Below are 22,936 nucleotides of genomic sequence, written 5' to 3'. Positions count from 1 at the left end.
AGCAAGAGGCTGCGAGAAGGGTGACCATACTCTACTCGCTGCTCGGCTGTGCTTCTCAGTGGGCCAAGTGGCAGACGGGAAGCGGAGCGGAAAATATACGTATTCATTTTGCTATTGATAGAATTATTGGATCTCCCCCACATGCCACTGCCCTCCAGGTTTTCAGCCGTCGTGATTGCATCCAGGCATGTTTCTTTTCCCTCATGGTGGCTGTCCCGTCGCCGAAGCGCAGTCCATAAATCATCCTAAACAGTTTATTGGCAACATCCACCGGGCTAGCTTGGGTTTGGCAGAGTAAGAAGTCAACCGGCTCCAGCTGTTTGTGGGAATAAGGTTTCGGGTTGTGGAAACCATATAATCATAGTTCCAGTTCCCAAAAGACCAATTCTAACAGTCCGTCCTCTGGCACAATTCAAGGCGAAAGGACAGATAGCTGCCGCCTGAACCAGCTGTAGGCCTGGTCGGAAGACAGCCGACAGACAACTACAGCCTGATCTCTCACAGACAGTATTCTACATAATCCGGTCCGGACTGCAGTCCAGTGGTTTTGGCAGACTGCATGAAAATAGTCCATCCAGTCTGAGATTTTCAAAGACTGCAGTCGACTGGATAAAAATAATATTCATAAAGAGCCTCCAAATTACTAGGTGTTGACTGCCACCCAGCGCCAAGCCGCTACATTCTCTAGCCACAGCCACCACAGCCACCACAGCCATGGTTGGCACGTTCGTGTTGGGAAGTCGCGGCTTGCTGGGTGGGGGGATGATGCACGCAGGCAGGTTTTTCTGGCCGGGATGCGTACTGTACGCTGGTCTTCCTTCACTGCTGCCTCCTCTAGGTTCTGGCCATGGAGAGTTTTGGGGGTGAGGGGGGATGTGAGAGAGCTAAGTATTCTGTAGCTGCGCCACACTTAGCAGTCCGTCCAATCTCCTGCAGTCCGTCCAGTCTCAACACTTCCCATACTGACCCAGTCTAGTCCAAGCCTCCGGACGGACTCCCAAAAGTATTTACCTAGTCCAGTCCCGTCCGAGGCCCAGGACGGACGGACTGGACTATGGAGAACACTGCTCGCAGACCATCGCCCGCAGACCGTCCCGAACCCGGAGCAAAACAAAGAAGGATCTTCAACTAAACAATTTGTGTCATGCACTAGAATGCAGCTGTAGCCATCGCACCTAATATTCGGCGAGCTATAAATTCATCATACCCTCCGGATCCCCCCGCCGACATTAACCCCCCTAAAACGACCGAACGCCCTGAACCCGCACCATGCACAAACAGTATCATAAAGCACAACATATCCTACCCCCCCTAGGTATATAAACGACAGGTCTATAGAGAGCGACAGTCTACACAATATAGTTACATGTTTCCTCCTCCAATAAAGGATTAACCTAACCAAAAACGCGCAAATTAAAAGAACTACCAGGGAGCCTCTATACTGGCAGGGTCCTCAAAACTCCCCTTCGTCGGGAGCATCGCCTTCGCACCAGCGTGGTGCAGACCTGGAGGGGGAGGAGTAGTTCCGAATCCCAATCCCGGCGGTGGAGAGAGACCCGGTGGTGGCGGCGGCGATGATCGTAGAGGAGGCGACATCATGCCCAAGTATTGGTGGATCAATTGCTGCTCTGCCGATGAAGGTTCTGCCAATGCCGTAGCAACTGGAATTGAGTGTGGGTACAGAGGTGGCGAAAAGATTCCTGCCTGCTGTTGCTGCTGCAGCAGATACTCAGCGGCAGCTTGGTCCCCCATGTTCATCTGCGAAACCGACGGCATTCCCATGCTGACAGCGGCCAATGCGTTGCTCCCTGCGCCCCAACCTAACGGACTCCCGACAGGACTAGTGACGGGACTACCACTGCCGGCGCCGCCTCCATTGCCCCCACTACCGGCGCTTCTCATGCTCCCGTTGCTACCTCCCCATGCGTTTCTCCTCAGCTGCAATAACTGCCCCAGCGTCAATTCCTCACCTTGATCAGTGCCCCAGCTTCCCGGCGACAGTGGTCCTGGCGATCCCCATCCCCCGCCCTGTGATCCCGGCACTGGGAACACCAAGCTATTCCGGTAGCTGCTCTCCGATCTTTCCGAGATAGGGGTGAGAGACGGCCTGCGAATCGGCGGTCGCAACAATTCCCCATTCACGCCGGCATTGCCGAAGAAGCCTCCTGCGTAAGAAAGCCCGCCGTTGGTGTTGCTAGAGTAAAATCCGAATTCCGAGCCGTAAAAGCCTTCGCTGTCGTTGGCCAACGCTTCCGCATTAGCAGCCGCAACCATAGGGTCATCATCATCATTGTAGTCATAATCATAACTAAAGTCGAAATCCGAGTCGTTGCCGAAATTTGGACGCTCATTGATGTCGGAGTCGTAGCCCTCCGAAGGGCTCTGTGGTGCACCAGCGAGACCGAGCTGTTGTTGCTGCATCTGATACTGTTGGAGCGTAGATGTGAGTGAACTTAAGGCGTAGCCGTTAAGAAGGGTACCGTTGACCTCCGGGGCATAGAACTGATGCTGTTGGGGTGTGAACCCCAGGCCACCTCCAATCGGATTGATGAATGGTGGGAATTTGGGCATCGGATCCTCCGGTTCAGTGGCCATCGAGCCGTCTTGCGGTATTAAACCGGAGGAGATGCCAGTGTCCTGAGTGACCATAGAAAACCGGTTGGCGGCATCGAATTCAGGATTAACCTGGCCAAAGTACCCTTCCACGGGAGGCGAAGCAGGTGTTGTGTCGTCGGATGGCGGTTGTATGGTCAATTTTTGAGGCTGCGGTAAGAGAGAGGGCTGCGGTTGCTCATCCTGCGTCTCTGAATCGGCTGCATAGTCGGTTATGAGCCCGTCGTCAAAGTACATGTCATCGTCATCATCCTCATAACCTGCCAACTCTTGCTCGTCGTCCATAAAGTCCAAGTCATCGCTTGTTAATTCCAGATTCCGAGGATTTGCCATACGCTGTCTGGAACTGAGAGTGATATCCTTGGCCGACTGCTCTGCCGCTAACGGTTGTGGGTCCATAAACGGCAAGTTATCGTCCGTAGGGAACCCGCCAAACTCCATCTCACCGCCGGATTGATTCGGCATATCCTCCGATAACGCCATTCCAATACCTTGCTCCTGTTGCGCCATGGTGATTTTCATCACATCCATGGCTGCCTGGAGAGCATTATACTGGTCGGCGAGTTCATCGGATATGGGGTCGTTTCCGAATAGTCCCTCGTTGGCCCGCTCAAACCCATCGTCTTCATAGCCCTCGTCGTCCAGGTTAAACTGGAAGCTGCCATCCGCAAACGAGGATCGATCGTCATCCTCTTCCGAGTCAAGACCTTTCTGGGATGGCGCCGCGCTCGGAGACTTACTGCTGCCCTCGAAGCTAAAGCGCGAAGAGTTGACAGCTTTGTAGTGTGGCATCGCGAGCGGATGGTCTATCAAGGTAACGCCACGCCGTCGTCGTTCCTCTGTCGGTGTATCCGAGATGCCGGAGAGCCCGGAAAGCGCCGATGTGGGCCTAAATACTGCAGTTGACGGGGAGGTCGGCATCTCAGGGACAATTGGCATCTCGGGGGTCATTGCGACCGGCAGCAGAGATTCTGTTTCTTCTGCTAGCGGAGGAGGAGGCGGTGGCGGAATCTGTGAGGGTGGTGGCGGTAGGTCCTTGTCGATCTGTGGTATCGGCATCGGCGGCCTGGTCGGCAGCCTTGTCTCCTGCGGAGAGACTGAAAGACTAATCCTCGCATCAATGCCCTGCGCCTCCTCAATCTCCGTCCGCGAAGGTTTCTTCCCGTCACTTTTAATGGGCACACCCGGGCTCCCGGGCCCAACTGGAACAGGACTCAAACTCCGCCTCGGATCCTGCGATCCCCGCTTCGGATGACTGCTCCAATCCGGGTGTCTGGTTGCGTAAATGATTTTAGGATCGAAATTATCTGGCAAGTCCCTCGAGCTCCTCCCTTTGTCCTTTCCCAGCGCAAGATCCCTCTGACTCGACCGTCGCCGTAGTAGACTCATCGGGTTGAGTCGTCCCAATTTCATTCCCTTTCCGCCGGCTTCCTTGACTTTCTCCGGTTTGACGTTCTCATTCGCGCGCGAATGCAAGCCGACCGACGGGGGTGTCATCGCCGATGTCTTGTTCCGTGGCGCCGGAGTGTCGGAGGTTAACGCGGTATACGGTGTAGATGTTCGGGAGAAAGCTCCGATGGAGGAGGGGGGAGGGGTAGCTGTCGCGGTGGAAGGAGTTGGAGGCTGTGATGGTGGTGGTAGTGGTGGGCGGGGCGGTGGTGGGTATTGTGGTGCCTGTGGTGCGACCGCAGTAGTGGTAGTGGTAGCGGTAGTGGCGACACCATCGTAAGCGGTTCCGTCCAACCATTGTCCCGGCGAGCCTAGGCCCGGCGAGCCAATATCAAGTGGTGGAAGCGCGGAAAGGATGCTCCTGTAGGAAAAGGTGGATGGAGGAGGCGGTGATGACGATGTTGGCGTCGCGACGGCAGAGGCAGGAGATGATGGTGTCGCGCTTGACTGCGAGCTATGGGCTCGGCGATGAGGTCGCAGGAGGTTCAGTCGCGGCATCGTTCGGCGAGGGACAGAAGAAGTGGCGATATGAAACAAGCGCTGAAGTTAGGGAATGATGGGGCGAGATCACGGCGGCGATCGATATGGCGGTGCATAAGAGTGTCCAAGTTGTTTGCGGGGGGAGATGTCTTTCGGTTGGGAGAGTCGCTGCGGTTACTCTAGAGTAGCCTGATCCAAAATAACGAGGCGGCCACCAAGCTTCGCTTCCATAGCATAAACCGGGGTAAAGCAGACAGCCAGCCACTCACAGCCGGCCATTTTGCATGCAAGATCGACACTTGTACAGCGTACTTCTTCCGTGAGACATCGACCATCTCGATGCATAGCCGCTTTGACTTCAAGTCCGTGCAAAGCATACGGACAAACTTTCAGTAGATACGCAACTCTACTTCAATCGCAATAAGACTCTGAACAGCGAAGTCCACATGGGCCTATAAGAAATTACCGGTATACGGTATTGCAAAGTCCTTTCGTACGACGAGTAGACGAGGGGCAAAAAAGGTTTGATCCGGTGAACCACGGTATTGGGTACTTTATGTTACCTTACTTCATCTCGGAGCGAGCTTCATTCACTCGAAAGTCGAGACTATTGGAACATAGAAGAATGGCGTAGATGCGACTACATTCGGAAGCCCCAATGGTTGTCCGACTGTCGGGAAAGACGATGTTGTTGGACAAACTCTTGAGCATCGATTTAGGTACCTATTCTGCCGAGGAAAGGATCGTAGGCCAATTCATTTAATTCGCCACGTGGTACCATTTCCCATAGGTCCCCAATTCATCTCGGCCGAGATGGCCTCAATGAAAGCTGCAAATGATGTTCCGTCATGTGGTTCCCGAGAACTTCGGTCGTGGAACCAGTCTTCCCTTTCAGTTAAGCCTGTCGCCTTCAGAAAAGATCATTCGACGGCGTTAATTGATGCCTCTAAATCGCCCTGTCCTTACCGTTCCTGTCGGATGGACTCCTGAAGATTATGGACCTCGCATGAAGGTTTCAGCCGTGCGGCCAGTCGCAGCGTCGGAACGCAGGAGCACTTTAACCTCGCGACTTGGTTGCAAAAAAAAGTACACACACGCAAGCAAGTCATTTATTTCCCGAAGGGCGTCTCGATCAACCAACCAAGAGTGGTTGCTTATTCTAGCTACGTTAAATCCCACTATATCACTCAATGGCCGATTGGCATTGCCTCGAACCATCCAATTCTAGATACTTTGACACTTGATCGCCACACCGTAGTCTGTTAAAGGCCGTGTGCGACAATGGACCGATTTTCTCTCTATGTACTTGGACATTCTGGTTAAGTGCTTACTTGAAGTCCCTATTTGAATTGCACCTACAAGCTACAACACATCCGCCACATCCGGATATCTCACCTCGCCCCCTTCCTCAACCCACTTAACCCACTCCCTAAGGAAGCCGCCCGCATGCTTCACCGTCTCCGCGTCTCCGATAACACACAAGTGTCGTCTCGCGCGCGTCATGGCGACATTCAATCGTCTCCCCTCTCGTAGAAACCCAGCCTCGCGCTTATCATTACTTCGGACAAGACTGAATACAATGGCCTCCTTCTCTCTTCCCTGGAAGCCATCAACACTCCCCAATTCCAGCCCGGGAAAATCCGGACGGAGCGCAGAAGAGAGGAGCGACAGTTGGCCATTGTATGGAGTGATCACTGCAATATCGGTGTCTTTCACGCCTGCGGCGATGAGCGAGCGGACATATTTTATCGTTAGGGCGGCTTCGAGAGGGTTGGAGTGGGAGGAGGATATGCTGGGTTTCTTGGACTCGTCTGTGGCCACGGACTCCGGGAAGTCGCCGCCTTGGGTGTCGATAAATAGGACGGGAAGACTGGTGTCTTCGTTTTCTTCGACGTCGGGAAGGTCTTTGAGAAGTCGCTTTGCGACTGAGGTATCGGCAACTAGCTTTGAGTCGTACAGATATTTGGATGGAAAGTGCATGATGTCCTCGTGCATCCGGTACTGTACATTCAGCAGCCGCTTGATTTCATTACCGTGAAGATTCAGAAGTCGAAAAAAGAGTGTGTCTTCCAATGAAGTGGGGATGCGGAACCGCTTCTCTTTCGGCTGGGATATCTTCGGTGGCTCCTTCGCGGTGGATTTTACAGTGGGGGGAAGCTGCAGGTGATCTCCAGCCAGGATTAACTTGGAGACTCCGGTTGAAAGGAACAGCGGGATCCAGCATTGTGCTTCCAGAGCTTGCGATCCTTCATCGATGATAACGACATCAAACTTCTCCCCACGGAGCTGGTACCCGCCCGCACCATGGAGCGTCGACAACACCACCTAATGACCGCATCATTAGCAATATCCACGATGGCTGCCAGGGACAGTAAACCTTGCTGGAAGCGACCAGGTCGCGAGTAGCCTTTCCTTCTCGGAACCGAAATTCCCCACGTAGATGCCGCACTTGATCCCACCCTTCCTTGCGCTCCTTCCCTCGGATCCGGTTCTTCCCGCCTATTGCGAGCTTCGCTATCATTGAATCGAGTTCTTGGCGAACGTCTTTGACGATTTCGCCGGCTCCGCTGGTCTGTGTGAGAACATCTAGTGATCTTGCCAACACACGGGGTAGCAAACGCGCTGGGTGTCCGAGTCGGACTATTGATAGGTCCGGTGGTAGTCGGAGGGCGATGTTGTCAACGGAGATATTTGACGGCCCACACACGAGCACCCGCTTCGGAGGTGTCTGCAAAACCAGCTGTCGAATGATCTCTAGAAGCGTCTGCGTCTTTCCCGTCCCCGGTGGGCCGTGTATCAACGCTGTATCACTGTCAATAATCATCCGCCCACACAATCCCACGCATCACCACCCACCAATATCCCTACTTCCCAGCGCAAACTTCACCGCCTCCTTCTGGCTCTGATTCAACCCCTCGCCCAACCACTTCACCTCTGGCACATCCTCCAAGGGAGCTGGATCCGAAAGCCCAAAAAGCACTCTAACCAGTCCCTCGGCAGTCCCTCGCTCCCCCCGCTCCCGCAGCATGTCCATAGTCTTTACCATCCTGCGATGCGTCATCTCATTGGCCAACTTGACCGCCCAGAGCCTCTTTCCACCCGTCACCAGCGCCTCCACCCCCGCATCATCATCCTGTTCCTTTTTCCCACCAACAGCAACCACAAATCGCGTCTCCGAAACTCGGTGGACAACACCCTCCACGCCTTTTGCGCGTAGCTCCGCCTTCTCCCTCTTCTTCGCCGTGCCGCCCGGCTGCTCCTCGACACGCACCAGATCCCCGCTTCGAAGGCCATGCGTGGGGAATTTCCCGTCGCTCGTCAACGCCGCATCGGGCTCGAGCTCTAACACCGTCCTGCCGCCTAATCCTGTGCTCTGCGTCGATATCGACAAGTTGAGAAGTGCGAGACCATGCCGCTGTAGCGAGGCCGGTGGAAGCGAGGTTATTAATGTGGTTTGCTCGAGGACTTCGGCTGCGTGCTCCGCCTGGAGGAGGTTGAGCTGTGTGGTAGCAAACAGCTGGATGTCCATTGTTGTTATCGGGAGTGGGGTGGGGGATACCTAGTGGGGTACTCTACACATGCAAAGTGGGATGACGCTGTGGGTGCTCGGAAGTTGCCGGGACATGAAGATCACTCACATACAAAAATAATCGACAGTTACTCATGAGGCCCTTCGAGTCGCATCCAGAGACAACAGCATAAGAAGACTGATCTTCAACTCTCACGTATGTGCCCAGAATATACCCCCCGATAGATATGGCACATCGTTTAGACGTCCAAAGTAAAGGACAATATGTGCGCTTGATGAGTATGACTAATGTAGAATCCGTTATGGTGTAGTGGCTAGCATCGGCCGCTCTCAAGCAGAGCATTAAACCGGCCAGACCGGGGTTCAATTCCCCGTAACGGAATCATCTCTCATGCCTTTTGCTTGCAAGCTAACTCAGCTATGTGAGTGAATCCGAGCTGAGATACAAATCGCCACTAGCAATTAATATTTTTTTGATGGTCCCAAAAATGTTGAAGGACCGGACCGTGGACGAGCTGAAACCGTCTGTCCAGTCCGGCCCGAGTCTGCACCCGACAACGCCCTACATCCACCGCGTGCCTTCTGCTCGCACCCTCTCTTCTTGCCACAGTCCAAGCAGGTTTAAAGACACCATTGACTGCGACCTGGCCCAATCACACCGCCAAGTCCTCATTAAAACCGGGTTATTTCAATTCCCTATCCCCAAAATAACAACAAATCCGACCCCTTGAGCAAAGCACCAGAAGCAATCCGAAATCGACGCATAGAAAGAAAACCCCCCGAAAGAAAATTCTGTGGTCAGATCTACGCCCACAGTCTATCTCTCTGCTTGACAGCCGCCTTCTTGCCCCTAGCAGGTGCGGTAAGAACCCAGCTCCACACTTCCTCTCCGTCCACAAAAAGTCGGTACTTGAGTACTGCTTGTTCCTGATTCGTGGTGTCAATGGTGATAGCGCCGAACTTTGAGTTTCCATCCGGAATGTACCTAGCAAACGTTAGCTCTGGTGAGACAGCGGAAAAAGCGGTGATGTCACTCACTTAATGGCGATGTCCTCCTCGTCGGTTTGCTTGTAGGTCCTGAGGGGCAGGTAGAATTGGCTCAACGGACTGCACGAGAACTCGTGCACAGCAACCTCGCGTCCCTTCTCCCTGGCCCAGCGGCTTCCCTCCGGCGGCGGGAATTTAGTAGCCGCAAACTCATGTCTATCACCGCTCAAGATAACCACACCGCTACGGCCACCGATACTCCAGGCTGCCTCAAGGATCTGCTGGCGCTCCCAGAGGTATCCAGCCCAAGTATCATTTTCGCCAAAGTGCCAATTCTTGGTGAAGGGGACTGAGGAGATGATGAATTTCCACTGAACTTCCTCGCCGTGGCCGTGATCAGCGCCGCCGTCGTCTTTTGTAAGCCAGTTTATGAGGTCCTGCCGTTGTGTGGCGCCCAGCATGGACTTCTCGGGGCCATCAGGAAGATGGTTTGGATCTCTATAGGTACGAGTGTCAATCATGAAGAAGCTGGCTGAAGAACCCCAAGTGAACGAGTAGTAAGTCTCGCCACCTTGGCGAACAGCCGGAGGGTTAACGGCGTGTTGGTAGTGGAGGAAGGGGTCCATGGCGGCGTTGAAGACCCCAGCTGTTCCCTGGTCCCAGTCGTTTGCAATCTCGTGGTCATCGATCACGTGGATCCATGGGAGATGGTCGCCTACGGTACCCCAATCTGGGGAGCCGTAAACTTGGCGGTAGTGTTGACGGTAGGACTCAACATCAGTTCCCGGTCTTCTAGGGACCTGTAGAAGGTTAGATGGTGGCAGAACAGCGTAGTGGGGAACCTACATCAATGTAGATAAAGTCACCAAGGAAAAGCATAAAGCTAGCTTGCAGCTCGTCCACCAATTTGCCGAGGACTTTGAAGCCATTGATGGACAGTGGATGATGGAATGGCGAATAGGGAAAGCGCGGCTTGATGCAAGATGAGCTCAAGAAAGTGAACTTTCCATTCTTAGGAGGCTCTCCGAGCTTCGGCGCAGTGGTGAAAGTGCCAGTTTGGTTCGAAGACGTGAAATAGCGATATTTCGTCTCAGGCTGCAGCTTGCGGATAGCAACAGCCTTGGTGAAGTCCGTCTCGTTGGAAAACGACGGGATCACATCAACCAGATGCGTGCGCTTAACTGCCGGCTCTTCTGGCGCATACCAAACCGTCAACGGCCAATTCTCAAAGCGAGGCTCGCGGACGAGCAACTTGGCCGAGTTGGGGCCAACGTAGCCGATGCGCGAGAACGAAAGATCCTGTTGAGGGTGAAAGAGGTGCGAGCGGAACGTCAAATCCCACGACGCGAGTGCGAGGAGCGCGTTGATGCCGAAAGTTACCAGCGATAGCTTTCCGTTGGACGGGGAGGGAAGCCCGAAGAGGAGCGTGCGTACGGGGTGGGGATCTTTGCGTTTGTAGATTATCGTCTCGGTAGCTTCAATAGAAGGCGGTGGCTTGATGAGGAGGGCGGTGGTTTCACCGTCGTCGGTCACTTCAACATCATCTGGTTGCGTGACGGTTACCGTCTTCGCAGTGGCAGTGACCTTGTACGCGGACTTGGATAGGTAGAGAATAGCGAACACAGACACGTAGATACCGAAGGCTGTGAAGATTGCAGGAGGAAAGCCCTATCAATGCAGTGTAAGTTTGCTTTCGTCTATTGTTCAAGCCCTTCCCGAGAACTTACATGGCCCGGTATCTGTAGAACACCACAATGTCAGATTTGATACGTGAAAGTTTCCGTCGGAACCTCAAACCTACCCAACGCAGAAATATGTAGGCAGCTACCCGCAGCACGGTGGAGCTCAGAGAGCAGATAGTGTGAAGGGCAGTCGATTGGAGGTCCATGGCCTCAGGAAGAAAGGTGAAAGTAATGGGTATCTCGTGTGCTCGTCACTCAGGGCTCTTCGTGAGTGTTATTCTTCGTGGATGATTATTCGGGGTGTTGCTGCCTGGGTGAGTTGTCTCGCTGCGAGGTTGGGTTAAGCTCAGCCGAATTTCTATGTGCGATGACGTAGAACTGACGGTGCTGCACAATCAATCAGGAACGAGCCACACCCATAGAAACCAGGAATGAGAAACCAAGCTCGCTATCAAGATCAGAGAATTTAGGTGATAGTAACACCGCAGACTGATGACTGTCGGTTTTTCGATTGGCTGGATTTGAGGGCTGAAAGTTGTTTTTACACGCTGTCCATCATGATACCTTTAACCCGGTTTGTGTTCGGAACGAATGGGCTGTGTCGGACACGGTTGTTAGACAACGTGGGTCAGCATGAGCCAGTACCCTTCCATTGACTTCCCAAGTTGGAGGGACTAATTTCAAGTTCTAGATACATGGTGACACAAAAGCGTGAAGTGAGAGGTAAAGGTTTCACCTTTGTGTGCGATGCTTCTGGTTCCTGCGGCGCTTCATAGGATATCACCCGGCACTGCGAAGTCAGCCAACTTCATCCACCCCGGTAAGAACCTTGTTCTGCTGTCTATTCTGACCGTTCAGCACAGAATTATCCAGGCTGAATTGTGCAACTCTTTCCCGAGCCTAGGGACGCAATCCGCAGATGCCCGCACCGTTTAGTGTCAAAAAAAAACCGGCATGGAGCATAGCCTAAGACAAGCCAACGTCGGTCGTACAGATGTTTCACCTTACAAAGAATACGGACTTCATTGTTGGCGAATTGATGTCCGGATAGTCATCTGGTCAAATTTGACGACTCACGGGGCCGATCTTGAGTGTCTGTCACTGCAGCAATGGATGAGTACGATTCAACATCGGCAGGCACAGAAATTAAAAGATATAATACTACACAAGAACATCCTCGCTCAAACAGTATCTACAAAACTCGCCATGGGGTCATCGTGTAACCGCTTTTGTTTGCGGTACGCCTCCATATCGTCCTCGGTAACACCACCTAACATATGCTCCAGCTTTCGCTTGCCTTCTTTCTCCTCGCCTTCGACCGTCTTCCCTCCGCCGCCTCGTGCTGCCAGCCCACTTCCACTCGGCTCAGCATCGTCCTCGCGTGGTTTCCGGTCTTCAATTTGCTTGATCATCTTCGGCTCCTCCTCCTCCACAGGCGCCCTTGTCGCTGCCGGTATCAAGCCTAATCGCATCTTGTTGGCCATATCCGCAGCAACGATTCCATCCTGTCCAGAACAATAACTCTTCTTGATGGTCGAGTGACAGCACGCGTATCCCCACTTGAAGTTGTCCCACCAACTTCCCCAGACACTCGTATGATTCCCGTTGTACTTGTCTTCGACGTATTTTGACTTGGCCTTAACCTTCTTCACGCCCTTGACGTCGCCGGATTCAGTATACTCGACGTACCGTTCCTCCTCCTCCATCTCCGGCTTCTTTTTCAGGTGCTCGGCTCCACCGTACTTGGCCAGCAACTCCTTCCTCTTCTTTTCCGCCGCCTCAGCCTTCTCCCTCTCCAGCTTCTTCCGCAGCGCCTCTGCTTCCGTGGGATTGGCCTGTAAATGCAGCTTGTTCTTGTCGCCGCGCTCCTGCGTCTCCCATGCCGTACGTTGCAACCGCTCAAACTCTGCCGCGTCGCCCGAAGATCTGATAAAGTCTTCCTCGGCCACCATGGCAGCGGCACGATCTGAAGTGGCACCTTTATCAACCATAGTCCTAGTCTTAGGGTCGTATCGTGCTGAGTCGAGGTCGAGATTGAGCAAGTATTTCGCCGTATCTTCTCGGATTCGCAGGTTTCGTGTCGAGATCCTGCTCGCAGCATCGTACGCTTGTCCTGGCATCTCCGATTCTTCCGCGTACTTGTCCATATCTGCTTCATCGACCTCTTCCGGTTCACCGGCGGCCTCCTTCCTCAAAATCTCCAGCCTCGCATGCTCCTCGACCACGCGCCGGTGCTCCTTCGGATCATACCCATTCCACCGATCTCGCTTCCCGTCCCACGACAAATCCACATCCTCAACGACCTCATCTGCCTCGATATCCTGCCCCGTCCACTTCGCGCCGAGTTTCCTTGGGCGCGAAAGACACTCCGCGCGCTTGTGGGTCATGGCTCCGCAGTTCTCGCACGCACCCTTGCGGTATTTCGTCGCTGCTGGGCCGGTTTTCCGTCCGCGGTCGTACCATTTTGCGGTGGAGAGGTCCGCTTCTTGGGCTTTCTGAAGACGTTGATGCTCGAGGTAATCGCCTTCTTGGTCATCGTCAATGTAGAAGGGTTTTTTGGCGATGAAGTGAGGGATGTATTCGTTGCGCGATTGCTTTTCGGGGAGCTTGCTAGATCTCGAGGACGACATGGTGTTAATTGTGGTAGGGATGATTGGGGTGGTGGCGTGCGGTTGCTGAGGAAAGTCCTGAGCTCAGCCAGAAGAAGAGGCGAGAAGCAGGAGGAGAAGACGTGTAACTTGTGGCTAACAGAGGCCAGTGCGCCTCGATAAATGTGGCTGGTGATGGATTACCCGGCTGCTCGAAGAGGGACAGGAACTCTCAAAATCAGAGAAGAGCCCTGAAGACGAAGAGAAGAAACAAAGGAATTCCTTTCTTCTCCTATCGCCCCGTCACGAGAACAGAAATATGCAAATCCTAAGTACGCAGACAAAGAAGGGACACCTCAAATTATCTTTTTATATTTCTCTCTTGTTGCCACCAGCCAGTTCAGTCTTGGCAAGCACCCATGTTGTTTTGTTGTTTTTGTCGCTTCGTTCGCTCGCGGGTTGCGACCAAAAGCATCGCCAAAAGATCACGCTCCCCACCTTCTCTACTTACAACACAACGCCTACTCCGAACTACCAACGAACCCTTACCACAAAAGAAACCACCCCAGACAAAGTACCTAACACAGCATGGCCGACGAAGAGCCAGACTTCTCTTCCCTCCCACTCGTCGACAGAGCAGTGCACAAGCAATGGAAGGTCCGCAAGGAAGCGTATGAGGCGGCTGTAAAGTACGTTCACGTCAACCCCCTTGCTTCGGCAGCGTGCTGTCAGCGATAGGAAACAGTACTGACGGTGATGCACTGGTAGAGAGTTCGAGAGCTCGCCAGATGAGTCGGCGGCGTGCTTCACACCATGGATGATGGACCCGGGTCTATGGACAAAGGCGGCTACCGATTCAAACGTTGCCGCGCAGCAGGAGGGTATCGCAGCTTTGTGTGCTTTCCTGAAATATGGAGGAGCAAGTGCTTGTTCACGGTATGTTACTCATCTATTTCCCGTCGACGGCAACAGAAAAGAAGGTGCTGACATCCAGCAGGACGCGGAGTCATGTCATCAGTGGACTGGTGGAGAAAGGTCTTCCCTCGACTCGTGCTGCCACAAAAGCAAGTGCGACCGAGGCGCTGTTACTTCTCGTTGAGCTGGATACCCCCGCGCCTGTGATAGAGCAGTTGCTTCCGTTTCTAGCCCACAAACTGCCAAAGCTCATCGCCGCCACGCTAGTCGCTCTCACGTCAATCTACTCGGCTTTCGGTGCACGGACAGTAGACCCCAAGCCGGTGTTGAAACAGCTTCCCAAATTGTTCGGCCATTCCGACAAGAACGTTAGAGCGGAATCCACTAAGCTTACTATCGAACTTTACAAATGGCTCAAGGATGCCATGAAGCCCATGTTCTTTAATGACCTGAAGCCCGCGCAACAGAAAGAGTTGGAAGAAGCTTTCGAGAAAGTGAAGGGCGAATCGCCAAAGGCAGAGCGCCTCCTGCGGTCACAACAGGCTGTGGTGGCTGCGGCAGAGGCGGCCGGGGAGACAATTGAACCCGAGGTTGAGGAAGAACCCGAAGAGGTTGATGCGTTCGACCTGGCTGAGCCGGTGGATATCAATGCGAAGCTTCCCGAAAACTTCTTGGAGCAGGTTGCCTCGACCAAGTGGAAGGATCGGAAAGATGCCCTGGATGGCCTCTATGCGGAAGCGAACGTTCCAAGGATCAAGGAAGGACACTACGATGATATAATCAGAGCGCTGGGGAAGTGCATGAAAGATGCAAACGTCGCTGTGGCTACCGTTGCTGCGAACTGTATTGAGGCTATGGCGAACGGTCTGCGTAAGGGCTTTATGAAGCACAAGTCAACTGTGCTTGGTCCCGCGCTGGACAGACTAAAGGAGAAGAAGCAGGGTGTTATCGATGCACTAGGGAAGGCCTTGGACGCCATTTTCAACTCGGTATGCCTTCCGACCCAATTCGGGGATTGAATTTACTGATTGTTGGTGTTTAGACATCTCTCACCGACTGTCTCGAAGATATCATTGAAAACACCAAACACAAGAACCCTAACGTCAAGCTCGAGACCATGCGCTTCCTCATTCGCTGTCTGCGAACGACAAGGGACGTTCCTTCGAAGCCGGAACAGAAGCTGATTGCCGACAATTCTGCACGTCTACTCACTGATACATCCGCTCCTATGCGTGACTGTGCCGCCGAAGCAATGGGAACACTGATGAAGATTATCGGCGAGCGGGCGATGAACCCACATATGGAAGGCCTGGATGAGATCAGAAAGACTAAAATCAAGGAGTTCTTCGAGACTGCCCAAGTCAAGGCAAAGGAGAAGCCGAAGCCCGTTGCACCTCCGCCAGCGCCAAAGGCACCTCCGAGAAAGCTAGGTTCCAAGCCCGGTTTGAAAAAGAAGGCACCTGCTGCTGCTCCGCCAGCTGAAGAGTACGCCCCGCCCAAGCCAGCAGGGCGAGGGCTTGCTGCTCCTGGAAGCAAAATGGCACCTAAGGGAGGGCTTGGTGGATCCAGGTTAAAGAAAGGACCCCCTTCACCGAAGCGAGCTCTGCCACGCGAGTACGAGGAGGAAGAGCCCGCACCAGCTGCTCCGCCGAACAGGTTGGGCGTTGGAAAAGGCTTGGCCGGTCGTCCGTTGTCAAAGGAGCCTTCTGTTGCTGCCGCTCCGGTGAGGGTTGACCCGCAGATCGCTATTGACAAGGCAGAACTGGAGGAATTGAGGGCAGAGCGTGAGAGATGGGAGAAAGAGAAGAGAGAGGGCCACCTTGAGAGGGCCAAGTTAATGCAAGAGATCAACGATCTTCAACTCCAGGTATGCTCACCACTTACTCCAAAATCAACACCATGCTAACAAGTAACCGTACATCAGAATGCTCAGTTGATCGAAGACCACACTCGTGACAACCTCGCCATCCGCTCCAAAGAGGCACAATTGGTCCGTGCCCGCGCCGATGCCGACTCTGCACAGGAGGAGGTTTCCAAGCAGAAGCGCGAGATCGAGCGATTGAAGCGAGAACTTCAGCGTGCCGTCAGACCAAGTTCCCCTGCACCCACCGACATCAGCGACCACATCATGCACATGAATGGCTTCAATCACCGCGAGTCATCTATGTCACGGAATAGTAATAGGATGAGTTTTGCGTCCACCAACCAAGGCGACGAGAAGGAGAACGGAAGGGCCGGTGCGCTGAGTCCCGGACTGAGGAGCGAGAGCGGAAGGGCCAGTTCGGCGAGTGGCGACCATGAGAGCTGGAAGAGGGCCGCTGAGGTTACGAGCCAGTTGAAGTTGAGGATCGAGGTAGGCATTGTGCTGGTGTTTTTTTGTGATTGTATGGACTTGGTTGCTAATGGGTTACGATGGGGACAGCAAATGAAGGCGAAACAAGGATTGTCGGGCAGGGGAACACCGCAATACTAAATGGGTGAACAATGGGCAGAGAGGAAAGACTGGGCTGAAGGAGGAGGCGTATGATGGGACTTCTTTTACAGCGGGTATGCATTCGGGTTCGTGTATCTTCGTTTCGTGTTTTTAATTGCATGCATGGCTGCTGCGCCCTGGGTTTGTTACGGCGCTCATTGCTGTGCTGTCTGTGCTGTTCAGTACTTGTATTCGATTAATTTGGTTTTCTAAAGTTCTTGGATGAGATGCTGTGCACGAGGAATACGTGAAGAACTCCAGAAGTCGTTTTCCTTTTCCATTGCTGCCAGGTCAGAAGTGTTATGGGCCTCATTTTCAAATAAAACAATATCACTGTACTAAATCTACATGGAGTACAAAGGCGTATTATATACATCACGACAGAAGCAAGAACATAAACAGCACGGTATCGCAACCCTATCACCTACCCCGAAACTGACCCAACACCCTCCAAACGATCGGACCGGCGCCTTCCTCCTCCGGCAATTCCCCTCGCAACCGCCTTCTCAATCCCTCAAACTCCCTGCCCTCGTCCTGCCCCCCCAACATCCTAACTGCCCACCGTCCGACCCTCCACCTTGTCTTCGGCAGCAAATCCAACCTCCACGCATAACCCACAACCCACCCCACCGCCGCAGCCGCCGCACTCCCGGGCAATTGACACGCAGCCAACTGTAGTGCTAGGATGTATGCATACACCTTATCGCTCCCATTTAGCTCTCCCGCGCCTCCGGGTAGTACCACACCAAACTTGTATGTCCCCGGTACCGCGGCGTGATACTGCGCCAGCAGCGCAAACAGGAGTGGCGTGGGCCCAGGCGGTACGTAGTTCCACCTTCCACGGGTCACGCCCCAGCCGAGGAATAATACCGCCGGTACGGCGAGACTTGTGGCCGCATAGGTGTAGATGAGAAGGCTGAGGTACTTCCGTGAGCCGAAGAGGCGCTCGAGGAGCCGGAGGTGGTATAGCAGCAGCGAGGCGAAGAGGAGCTCCCCCGAGTTCGCGTAGAGAAGCTGGAAGAGCGGTATCCGACTGAATTGGTGCTGCCCCAGGATGTGTGGGTGGATTTGGAGGTGGAAGTACGGTTTCGTCGAGGTGAGGGTGCTGAGCAGGCTGGTTGAGATGAGAGTGAAGAGGAGGGTGCGCGTTATCGGCGTGTGGTGGAAGCCAGGCTGTTGCATTTTGGCGATTGGTGGTTGCCCACGATGTGGCGGTCGGTGTCGTGTTTCGAGATGAGGTGTCGAAGTGGTGCGGCTCGGCTGTCTAGCTGTCCTTTAGAGCATGGGGTGAGGTGAGCTTGGCGGAGAGAGACAAGGAGATGCCATCACCACCGTTGAAAAGAGCCTCCATATATAGGCGGAGCCGAGAGCGATTGATACTGTTATGGCCCGAGTCTAAACAGACTCTCAAAGCTATTCACATTAGGGTTCAGAGTCAACCGGTTGCCATGATCGATACATCTTTCTCGCTATCAACCCTATTCAACCTCATTCTGGTGGGTCTTACAGTAAGTCCGCTGACGCCAAGACGTCTTCCTTCGCGCTTTGTCGCTGACTGCCTGTTCGCTGGCTTCAAACTCAAGCTAGCCTACAACATCATCATCACCACCCTTCCACTACCGCTATAACCACCTCTCTTCTTCTTCCTCCCGGACAACACGCGAACGGAAGAAAGAAGGAACACTCACTTCTCACTCGGCAACGAAGGTCTTTCACGAACAAGACACACTCCCCCTTCTTTTCCTTCTATCTTTGTTCATTCAAACTTTCCCTGCCTTTTCCACCACAACACGCAACCAACCTCCCTCATCGCGTCTTCCCCCGACAACAAACAACAACACGCACGCTCTTCGTCGCATATCACCTTCTACTCTCCACCACCACCACAACCCCCCATTACTTTACTCGTCTCACTCCTACACGTACGCGATATCCAGAACACCATTGAGTGATTGAACTCCAACACACCACCAGTTCGTACCCCCAAGATGGCGTCCGCCGACGTTCAAACCGCCGGCGGCATAGACCACCACCGGATAGCGACATTTCTCTCGATCCCCGACTCCGACATAGCCTCTCTGGTCTCCACAATCACCGAGGAGTATGTTGTATCGATTCTACGATCGATTGCCGCCAAGGCGAACGACTTCGATGAACTGCGCGCCGACAAACTACGTATCGAGGTGGAGCTAGAGCAGTCTGTGCGGACTGCGGATTCTAGAGTGAAGAGCATGAAGGGGCAGCTCGATGAAGCGCTAAAAGAGACGCAGGAGCTCAGGAAGCGGGCCGGAGATAGTGGTGAGTTTTCTCTCTGATCGACTGATAGTGGGGGTATTTGATGGGCTGACGAGGTGTGAAATAGAAACCGCGAGGGCGAAGTTGGAGGATGAGTTGGCGAGATTCAAGACCTCACAAACCAGTGTGGACGATGCGACGCGGACGTTAAAGGTTCGCGTGCAGACACTCGAGTCGGATAAACGCGATACCCTCGAGGCCCTCGATCGAAAGTGTAACGACTACGACAAACTGCAGGAGGAGTACACGGCGTCGCAACACAAGAGTATAGCCATCCGACGAGAACTTGGTGCGATGGAGACGAAACTGCAGCAGGCTGAGTCGGCTCAGTCGAACGCCAAGTTCCGCGCGCAGAGTCTAGAGCAGGAACTCGAAATGGTCAAGAAGAACAACGAATGGCTGGACGCTGAGCTCAAGACGAAGACCGGAGAACACCAGAAATTCCGGAAAGAAAAGGTTGCGCAAATTTCGAGGATCAATTCGGAGCTAGAAGAGGCCTTGAGCAATGTTGATATGCTCAAGAGGTCATTGGATAGTCTGAAGGAACGTTACGAGGAAGTCAGCAGGAAGGCTGAGGACCGACTGGCCAAGATCAAGAATTTGCAGAGCAGTGCCGCGGCTCAGGAGGAAGCCTTCAAGCAAGAGTTCAACGCCCAAAAGCGACTGGCTGAGCTTTATGAGAAGGCCATGAACACCGCCAGAGGCAGGGTTACTGAAGTCGAGAGGATTATGGAGCAGGAGATGGAGCGCTTCAACATCGAAATCGGACAAGCAAACTCAGTCGTCGAGACGGAACGTGCCGACAGGGAAGCTGCCGAAGGTAAGGTGGCTGAATTGGAGGCTGAAGTCGACCGACTCGAGTCGGAACTGCAAGCTGCCACCTCTATGGGCGCTTTCGGTGGTGCCATGTCTCCTCAGGGAAGCATCAACGGCGCATCTACTCCTCTTCGTCGGCCTGGATCCGCAATGGGTAGCAAAACGCCTGGAAGCCCGATGTTCTCTCCGGCAGCCAGTCGACTATCCAAGCAGGGCATGTCGGTCACTCAACTCTACGCAGACTACAATAGCATGAAAGCTAAGTATGAGACCGAGAAGAGGCGAAACGCCAGGCTGGAGGCTGGGGTGGCGGAGCTCATGCGTGACATGGAGGAGAGAGGCCCCGAGGTCCAGGAATTGAGGGACGAACATGCACGGATGGAGAAGGATCTCTTGGAGATGAGCAAACTCCTCGAGGTTTCCTCCAAGGAGCGGGATCAAGCAAAGAAAGAGGCACGGAAGCAAGGTGGCAGGATTGCCGATTACGAGCGGGAGGCCAACATTCTACGACAGCAACTCCGCGATCTCAGCCTTCAAATTCAAATCCTTACAGTGGAGATCGAGCGACGCGACGCTGGTGTTGATCAACTTTCGGCCCAGCAGAACAGAATCTACGAGGAGGTCGTTAGTGGCAATGTCCGAATCGAAGGTCAAAACGACACTGATGCTCTCATATCCCAACGACTAGTCGTGTTCCGCAACGTTCAAGAAATGCAGGAACAGAACGCCAATCTTATGAAGGCGATCCGCGAATTGGGAGCCAAAATGGAGAGGGACGAACAGGACCGACTCCAGGACAAGCAAACTTCCGACAACCAGGAAATTATCCGTCTGCAGGGTGATCTCCAGCGTCTCCAGGATGAGTTGAAGAGCATGATCTTGAAGTCCCAGACCTTTGTTCGCGAGCGCGATATGTTCAGGCGGATGCTTCAGAACAAGGGAGAGTTGACACAAGACGGCCAACCGATGTCTCCTGCGCCTGCGTTTTCGCAATCCAATGCCGGTCCTATGTTCGCCGAAATGCAACAGAATCTAGCCGAGGCTCTCAGAAATCTACAGAGTCAGTACGATCAGTTTAAGACCGAGTCTATGGAGAACCAGAACACCATATCCGAACAGAACAGACGGTTGGCGGCGGAGAAGAGTGAATTGGAAATTCAAGCGGCGAGAATCAACTCTCAGCTCGAGATGGCCTCTGGTAAGTTAACGATCCTTGCATGTCTTGATCGTTTAGAGCTAACTTGGTACAGAACGGTATGAGATGCTCAATGGCAACTTCAGCATGATGAAGACCGAAAACCAGGAGCTTCAGAAGCGCCTGACTCAAATGCACGAGGCCCAGGCCAAGCAAGACCTTAAGACTCAGCAGACCCTGGAAGAGATCGTCGAGAAGAACTCCTTCCTGGAAGGCCTTCGCAACGAGAACAGTAACCTCAAGGCGGAGAAGGGTCTTTGGAAGACCATCGAACAACGGTTGCAGCAGGAGAACGAATCCCTCACCCAGGAACGTGCCCGGCTCAATGGGCTTATCGCAAACCTGCAGTCAATTCAGAGCGAACACGAGAGGAACGACTCTGAGGCGAGAAGGAGATTGGTTTCGCAGACCGAGAGACTTGAGACCGAACTTACGGCGACCAAACGACGACTTAGCGAGGAGATCGAGCAGACCAGGAAGAATCTCATCCGCAAGGAGAAGGAGCAGAGTGAGGCCCAGAGACGGTATGACGAACTTAACGCCAATTATGCCACTGCGAAGGAAGAACTTGTCGCCGCGAAGACCAGTCGGGACCACCTCCAGGCTCGTGTCAACGAGCTTACCCTCGACCTCAAGATTACCGAAGAGAAGCTTGCAGTCTATCAAGAGAAGCCTTCGGCACCTGAAACCACCGAAGATGACGATGATTCTATTGTGGAGGAGTTGAGACTTGAGGCTGCAAATCTTCACAGGCAGCTTGAGCTCAAGGGCCGTGAACTGGAGGACATGACCGAACAGGCTGAGCGGTTCAAATCCATATCGCTGGCAAACGAGGAGCAGCTTGAGGAGCTCCAGAATTCTTACGACCAGTTCAAGGAGAGCATGGATCTGGAGATTGACAATCGTGAGGCAACTATCAAGGACTTGGAGCAACGCGTTGATGACATGTCCACCGAACTTTCTTCCGTTAACCAAGAGCTTTCTGAGATTCGCAAGTCCGAGCATGATAAGCTTCAGCAGTTTGAGAACGAGAAATCAATCCTGCAATCCCAGCTTCACAACCTCCAGGAGGATCTCGAGAAGACTACATCAGCTGCTCAATATCACCAGGATGACCTCCGTCGTCAAGCCAGCATCGCTCAAGAGGCTCAGCAGAACTACGAGCGCGAGCTTGTCAAGCATGCTGATGCTGCCCGAACTGTCCAGCAACTCCGCACCGAGTACGCCGAGCTCAAGGATGAAGTCAATGTCTTCAGGACCGAGGCTGAATCCGCCAAGGCGGCGCTCACGGTTAATGAGAGCTCATGGTCGTCACAGCGTGAGAACTATGAGAAGGAACTTAGCGAAGTCCGGGCCCGATGCGACGACCTGGTCAAGCAGAACAGGATTCTCCACGGCCAATTCGAGACTGTCAACGAGCAAATGTTGGAGTTGAAGAAAGAACGCGCATACACCGACGAAGCTTTGGAGGTCTCCCCCGAGGGTCAGCCTCTGGACAAGAGTATGGAAGATCTTCGCGAGGTCGTCAGGTACCTGAGACAAGAGAAAGAAATCGTCGACGTTCAGTACGAGCTAGCTCTCCAGGAAACCAAACGCCTCAAGCAGCAGCTCGATTACACGCGCAGCCAGCTTGACGATACAAGAGTCCAACTTTCTTCCGAGCAACAAAAGCAGTCCGACCAACTCCGTGGCATGAACGAACACAAGGAGATTATGGAGAAGATTTCGGAGCTCAACCTACTCAGGGAGAGTAACAGTGCTCTCCGGTTTGAGGGTGAGAAGAAGGGCAAGAAGGTCGTCGAACTCTCCCACAAAATCGAAGAGCTCGAGGCAAAGATTCAACCGCTCGAACAGGCTGTCCGTGAACTAGAGGCCGAGAAGGAGGTTAAGGATGCGCAGATGGCATTGCTGAAC

General features: G+C 53.5%; 6 protein-coding genes and 1 non-coding gene across 7 annotated transcripts; 2 read left to right on the top strand and 5 right to left on the bottom strand.

Moving 5' to 3' along the window:
- Positions 1-1,173: 1,173 nt before the first annotated feature.
- On the bottom strand, positions 1,174-4,707 carry BZA05DRAFT_382739 (uncharacterized protein). Its single transcript, XM_051482154.1, has one exon. The coding sequence runs from the start codon at positions 4,558-4,560 to the stop codon at positions 1,423-1,425; it is 3,138 nt and encodes a 1,045-aa protein (XP_051344502.1). The 5' UTR covers positions 4,561-4,707; the 3' UTR covers positions 1,174-1,422.
- Positions 4,708-5,702: 995 nt separating this feature from the next.
- On the bottom strand, positions 5,703-8,287 carry BZA05DRAFT_382737 (P-loop containing nucleoside triphosphate hydrolase protein). Its single transcript, XM_051482153.1, has 3 exons — positions 7,399-8,287; positions 6,920-7,344; positions 5,703-6,867 (listed from the first exon to the last, which is right to left on the bottom strand). The coding sequence occupies exons 1-3, from the start codon at positions 8,069-8,071 to the stop codon at positions 5,905-5,907; spliced, it is 2,061 nt and encodes a 686-aa protein (XP_051344501.1). The 5' UTR covers positions 8,072-8,287; the 3' UTR covers positions 5,703-5,904.
- Positions 8,288-8,367: 80 nt separating this feature from the next.
- On the top strand, positions 8,368-8,453 carry BZA05DRAFT_t14. The gene has a single exon. It is a non-coding gene; the product is annotated as a tRNA-Glu (tRNA).
- A 6-nt stretch (positions 8,454-8,459) lies between these two features.
- BZA05DRAFT_366472 (PhoD-like phosphatase-domain-containing protein) lies at positions 8,460-11,087 on the bottom strand. Its single transcript, XM_051481532.1, has 5 exons — positions 10,860-11,087; positions 10,786-10,797; positions 9,905-10,726; positions 9,110-9,858; positions 8,460-9,056 (listed from the first exon to the last, which is right to left on the bottom strand). Exons 1-5 carry the CDS (start codon positions 10,944-10,946, stop codon positions 8,876-8,878), a joined length of 1,851 nt encoding a protein of 616 aa, XP_051344500.1. The 5' UTR covers positions 10,947-11,087; the 3' UTR covers positions 8,460-8,875.
- Positions 11,088-11,842: 755 nt separating this feature from the next.
- Positions 11,843-13,486, bottom strand: BZA05DRAFT_382734 (Pre-mRNA splicing Prp18-interacting factor-domain-containing protein). Its single transcript, XM_051482152.1, has one exon. It carries the CDS (start codon positions 13,368-13,370, stop codon positions 11,922-11,924), a length of 1,449 nt encoding a protein of 482 aa, XP_051344499.1. The 5' UTR covers positions 13,371-13,486; the 3' UTR covers positions 11,843-11,921.
- A 196-nt stretch (positions 13,487-13,682) lies between these two features.
- On the top strand, positions 13,683-16,956 carry BZA05DRAFT_382733 (armadillo-type protein). The gene is made up of 6 exons (XM_051482151.1): positions 13,683-14,017; positions 14,097-14,264; positions 14,326-15,232; positions 15,286-16,110; positions 16,168-16,596; positions 16,666-16,956. The coding sequence occupies exons 1-6, from the start codon at positions 13,917-13,919 to the stop codon at positions 16,714-16,716; spliced, it is 2,481 nt and encodes an 826-aa protein (XP_051344498.1). The 5' UTR covers positions 13,683-13,916; the 3' UTR covers positions 16,717-16,956.
- BZA05DRAFT_382731 (uncharacterized protein) lies at positions 16,957-18,195 on the bottom strand. The gene has a single exon (XM_051482150.1). The coding sequence runs from the start codon at positions 17,896-17,898 to the stop codon at positions 17,137-17,139; it is 762 nt and encodes a 253-aa protein (XP_051344497.1). The 5' UTR covers positions 17,899-18,195; the 3' UTR covers positions 16,957-17,136.
- Between the last annotated feature and the right edge of the window lie 4,741 nt (positions 18,196-22,936).

The sequence above is a fragment of the Tricharina praecox genome (assembly GCF_024521635.1).
Source record: "Tricharina praecox strain CBS 144465 chromosome Unknown BZA05scaffold_1, whole genome shotgun sequence".
Taxonomy (NCBI): Eukaryota; Fungi; Ascomycota; class Pezizomycetes; order Pezizales; family Pyronemataceae; genus Tricharina; species Tricharina praecox.
Note: the sequence above shows the minus strand (reverse complement) of the source record. Positions and strands in the feature narration are given on the sequence as shown.

Excerpts from the sequence above, each read along its gene's own strand:
- BZA05DRAFT_382739 (XM_051482154.1), bottom strand. The coding sequence starts at position 4,560 with ATGCCGCGACTGAACCTCCTGCGACCTCATCGCCGAGCCCATAGCTCG.
- BZA05DRAFT_382737 (XM_051482153.1), bottom strand. The coding sequence starts at position 8,071 with ATGGACATCCAGCTGTTTGCTACCACACAGCTCAACCTCCTCCAGGCG. Across the intron at positions 7,345-7,398 it reads GCTGGGAAGTAGGGATATTG|CGTTGATACACGGCCCACCG; the intron begins GTGGGTGGTGAT and ends ACAGTGATACAG. Across the intron at positions 6,868-6,919 it reads ACCTGGTCGCTTCCAGCAAG|GTGGTGTTGTCGACGCTCCA; the intron begins GTTTACTGTCCC and ends TGCGGTCATTAG.
- BZA05DRAFT_366472 (XM_051481532.1), bottom strand. The coding sequence starts at position 10,946 with ATGGACCTCCAATCGACTGCCCTTCACACTATCTGCTCTCTGAGCTCC. Across the intron at positions 9,859-9,904 it reads GTGACTTTATCTACATTGAT|GTCCCTAGAAGACCGGGAAC; the intron begins GTAGGTTCCCCA and ends AACCTTCTACAG. Across the intron at positions 9,057-9,109 it reads GAGGAGGACATCGCCATTAA|GTACATTCCGGATGGAAACT; the intron begins GTGAGTGACATC and ends AACGTTTGCTAG.
- BZA05DRAFT_382734 (XM_051482152.1), bottom strand. The coding sequence starts at position 13,370 with ATGTCGTCCTCGAGATCTAGCAAGCTCCCCGAAAAGCAATCGCGCAAC.
- BZA05DRAFT_382733 (XM_051482151.1), top strand. The coding sequence starts at position 13,917 with ATGGCCGACGAAGAGCCAGACTTCTCTTCCCTCCCACTCGTCGACAGA. Across the intron at positions 14,018-14,096 it reads GCGTATGAGGCGGCTGTAAA|AGAGTTCGAGAGCTCGCCAG; the intron begins GTACGTTCACGT and ends ATGCACTGGTAG. Across the intron at positions 16,597-16,665 it reads AGTTGAAGTTGAGGATCGAG|CAAATGAAGGCGAAACAAGG; the intron begins GTAGGCATTGTG and ends CGATGGGGACAG.
- BZA05DRAFT_382731 (XM_051482150.1), bottom strand. The coding sequence starts at position 17,898 with ATGCAACAGCCTGGCTTCCACCACACGCCGATAACGCGCACCCTCCTC.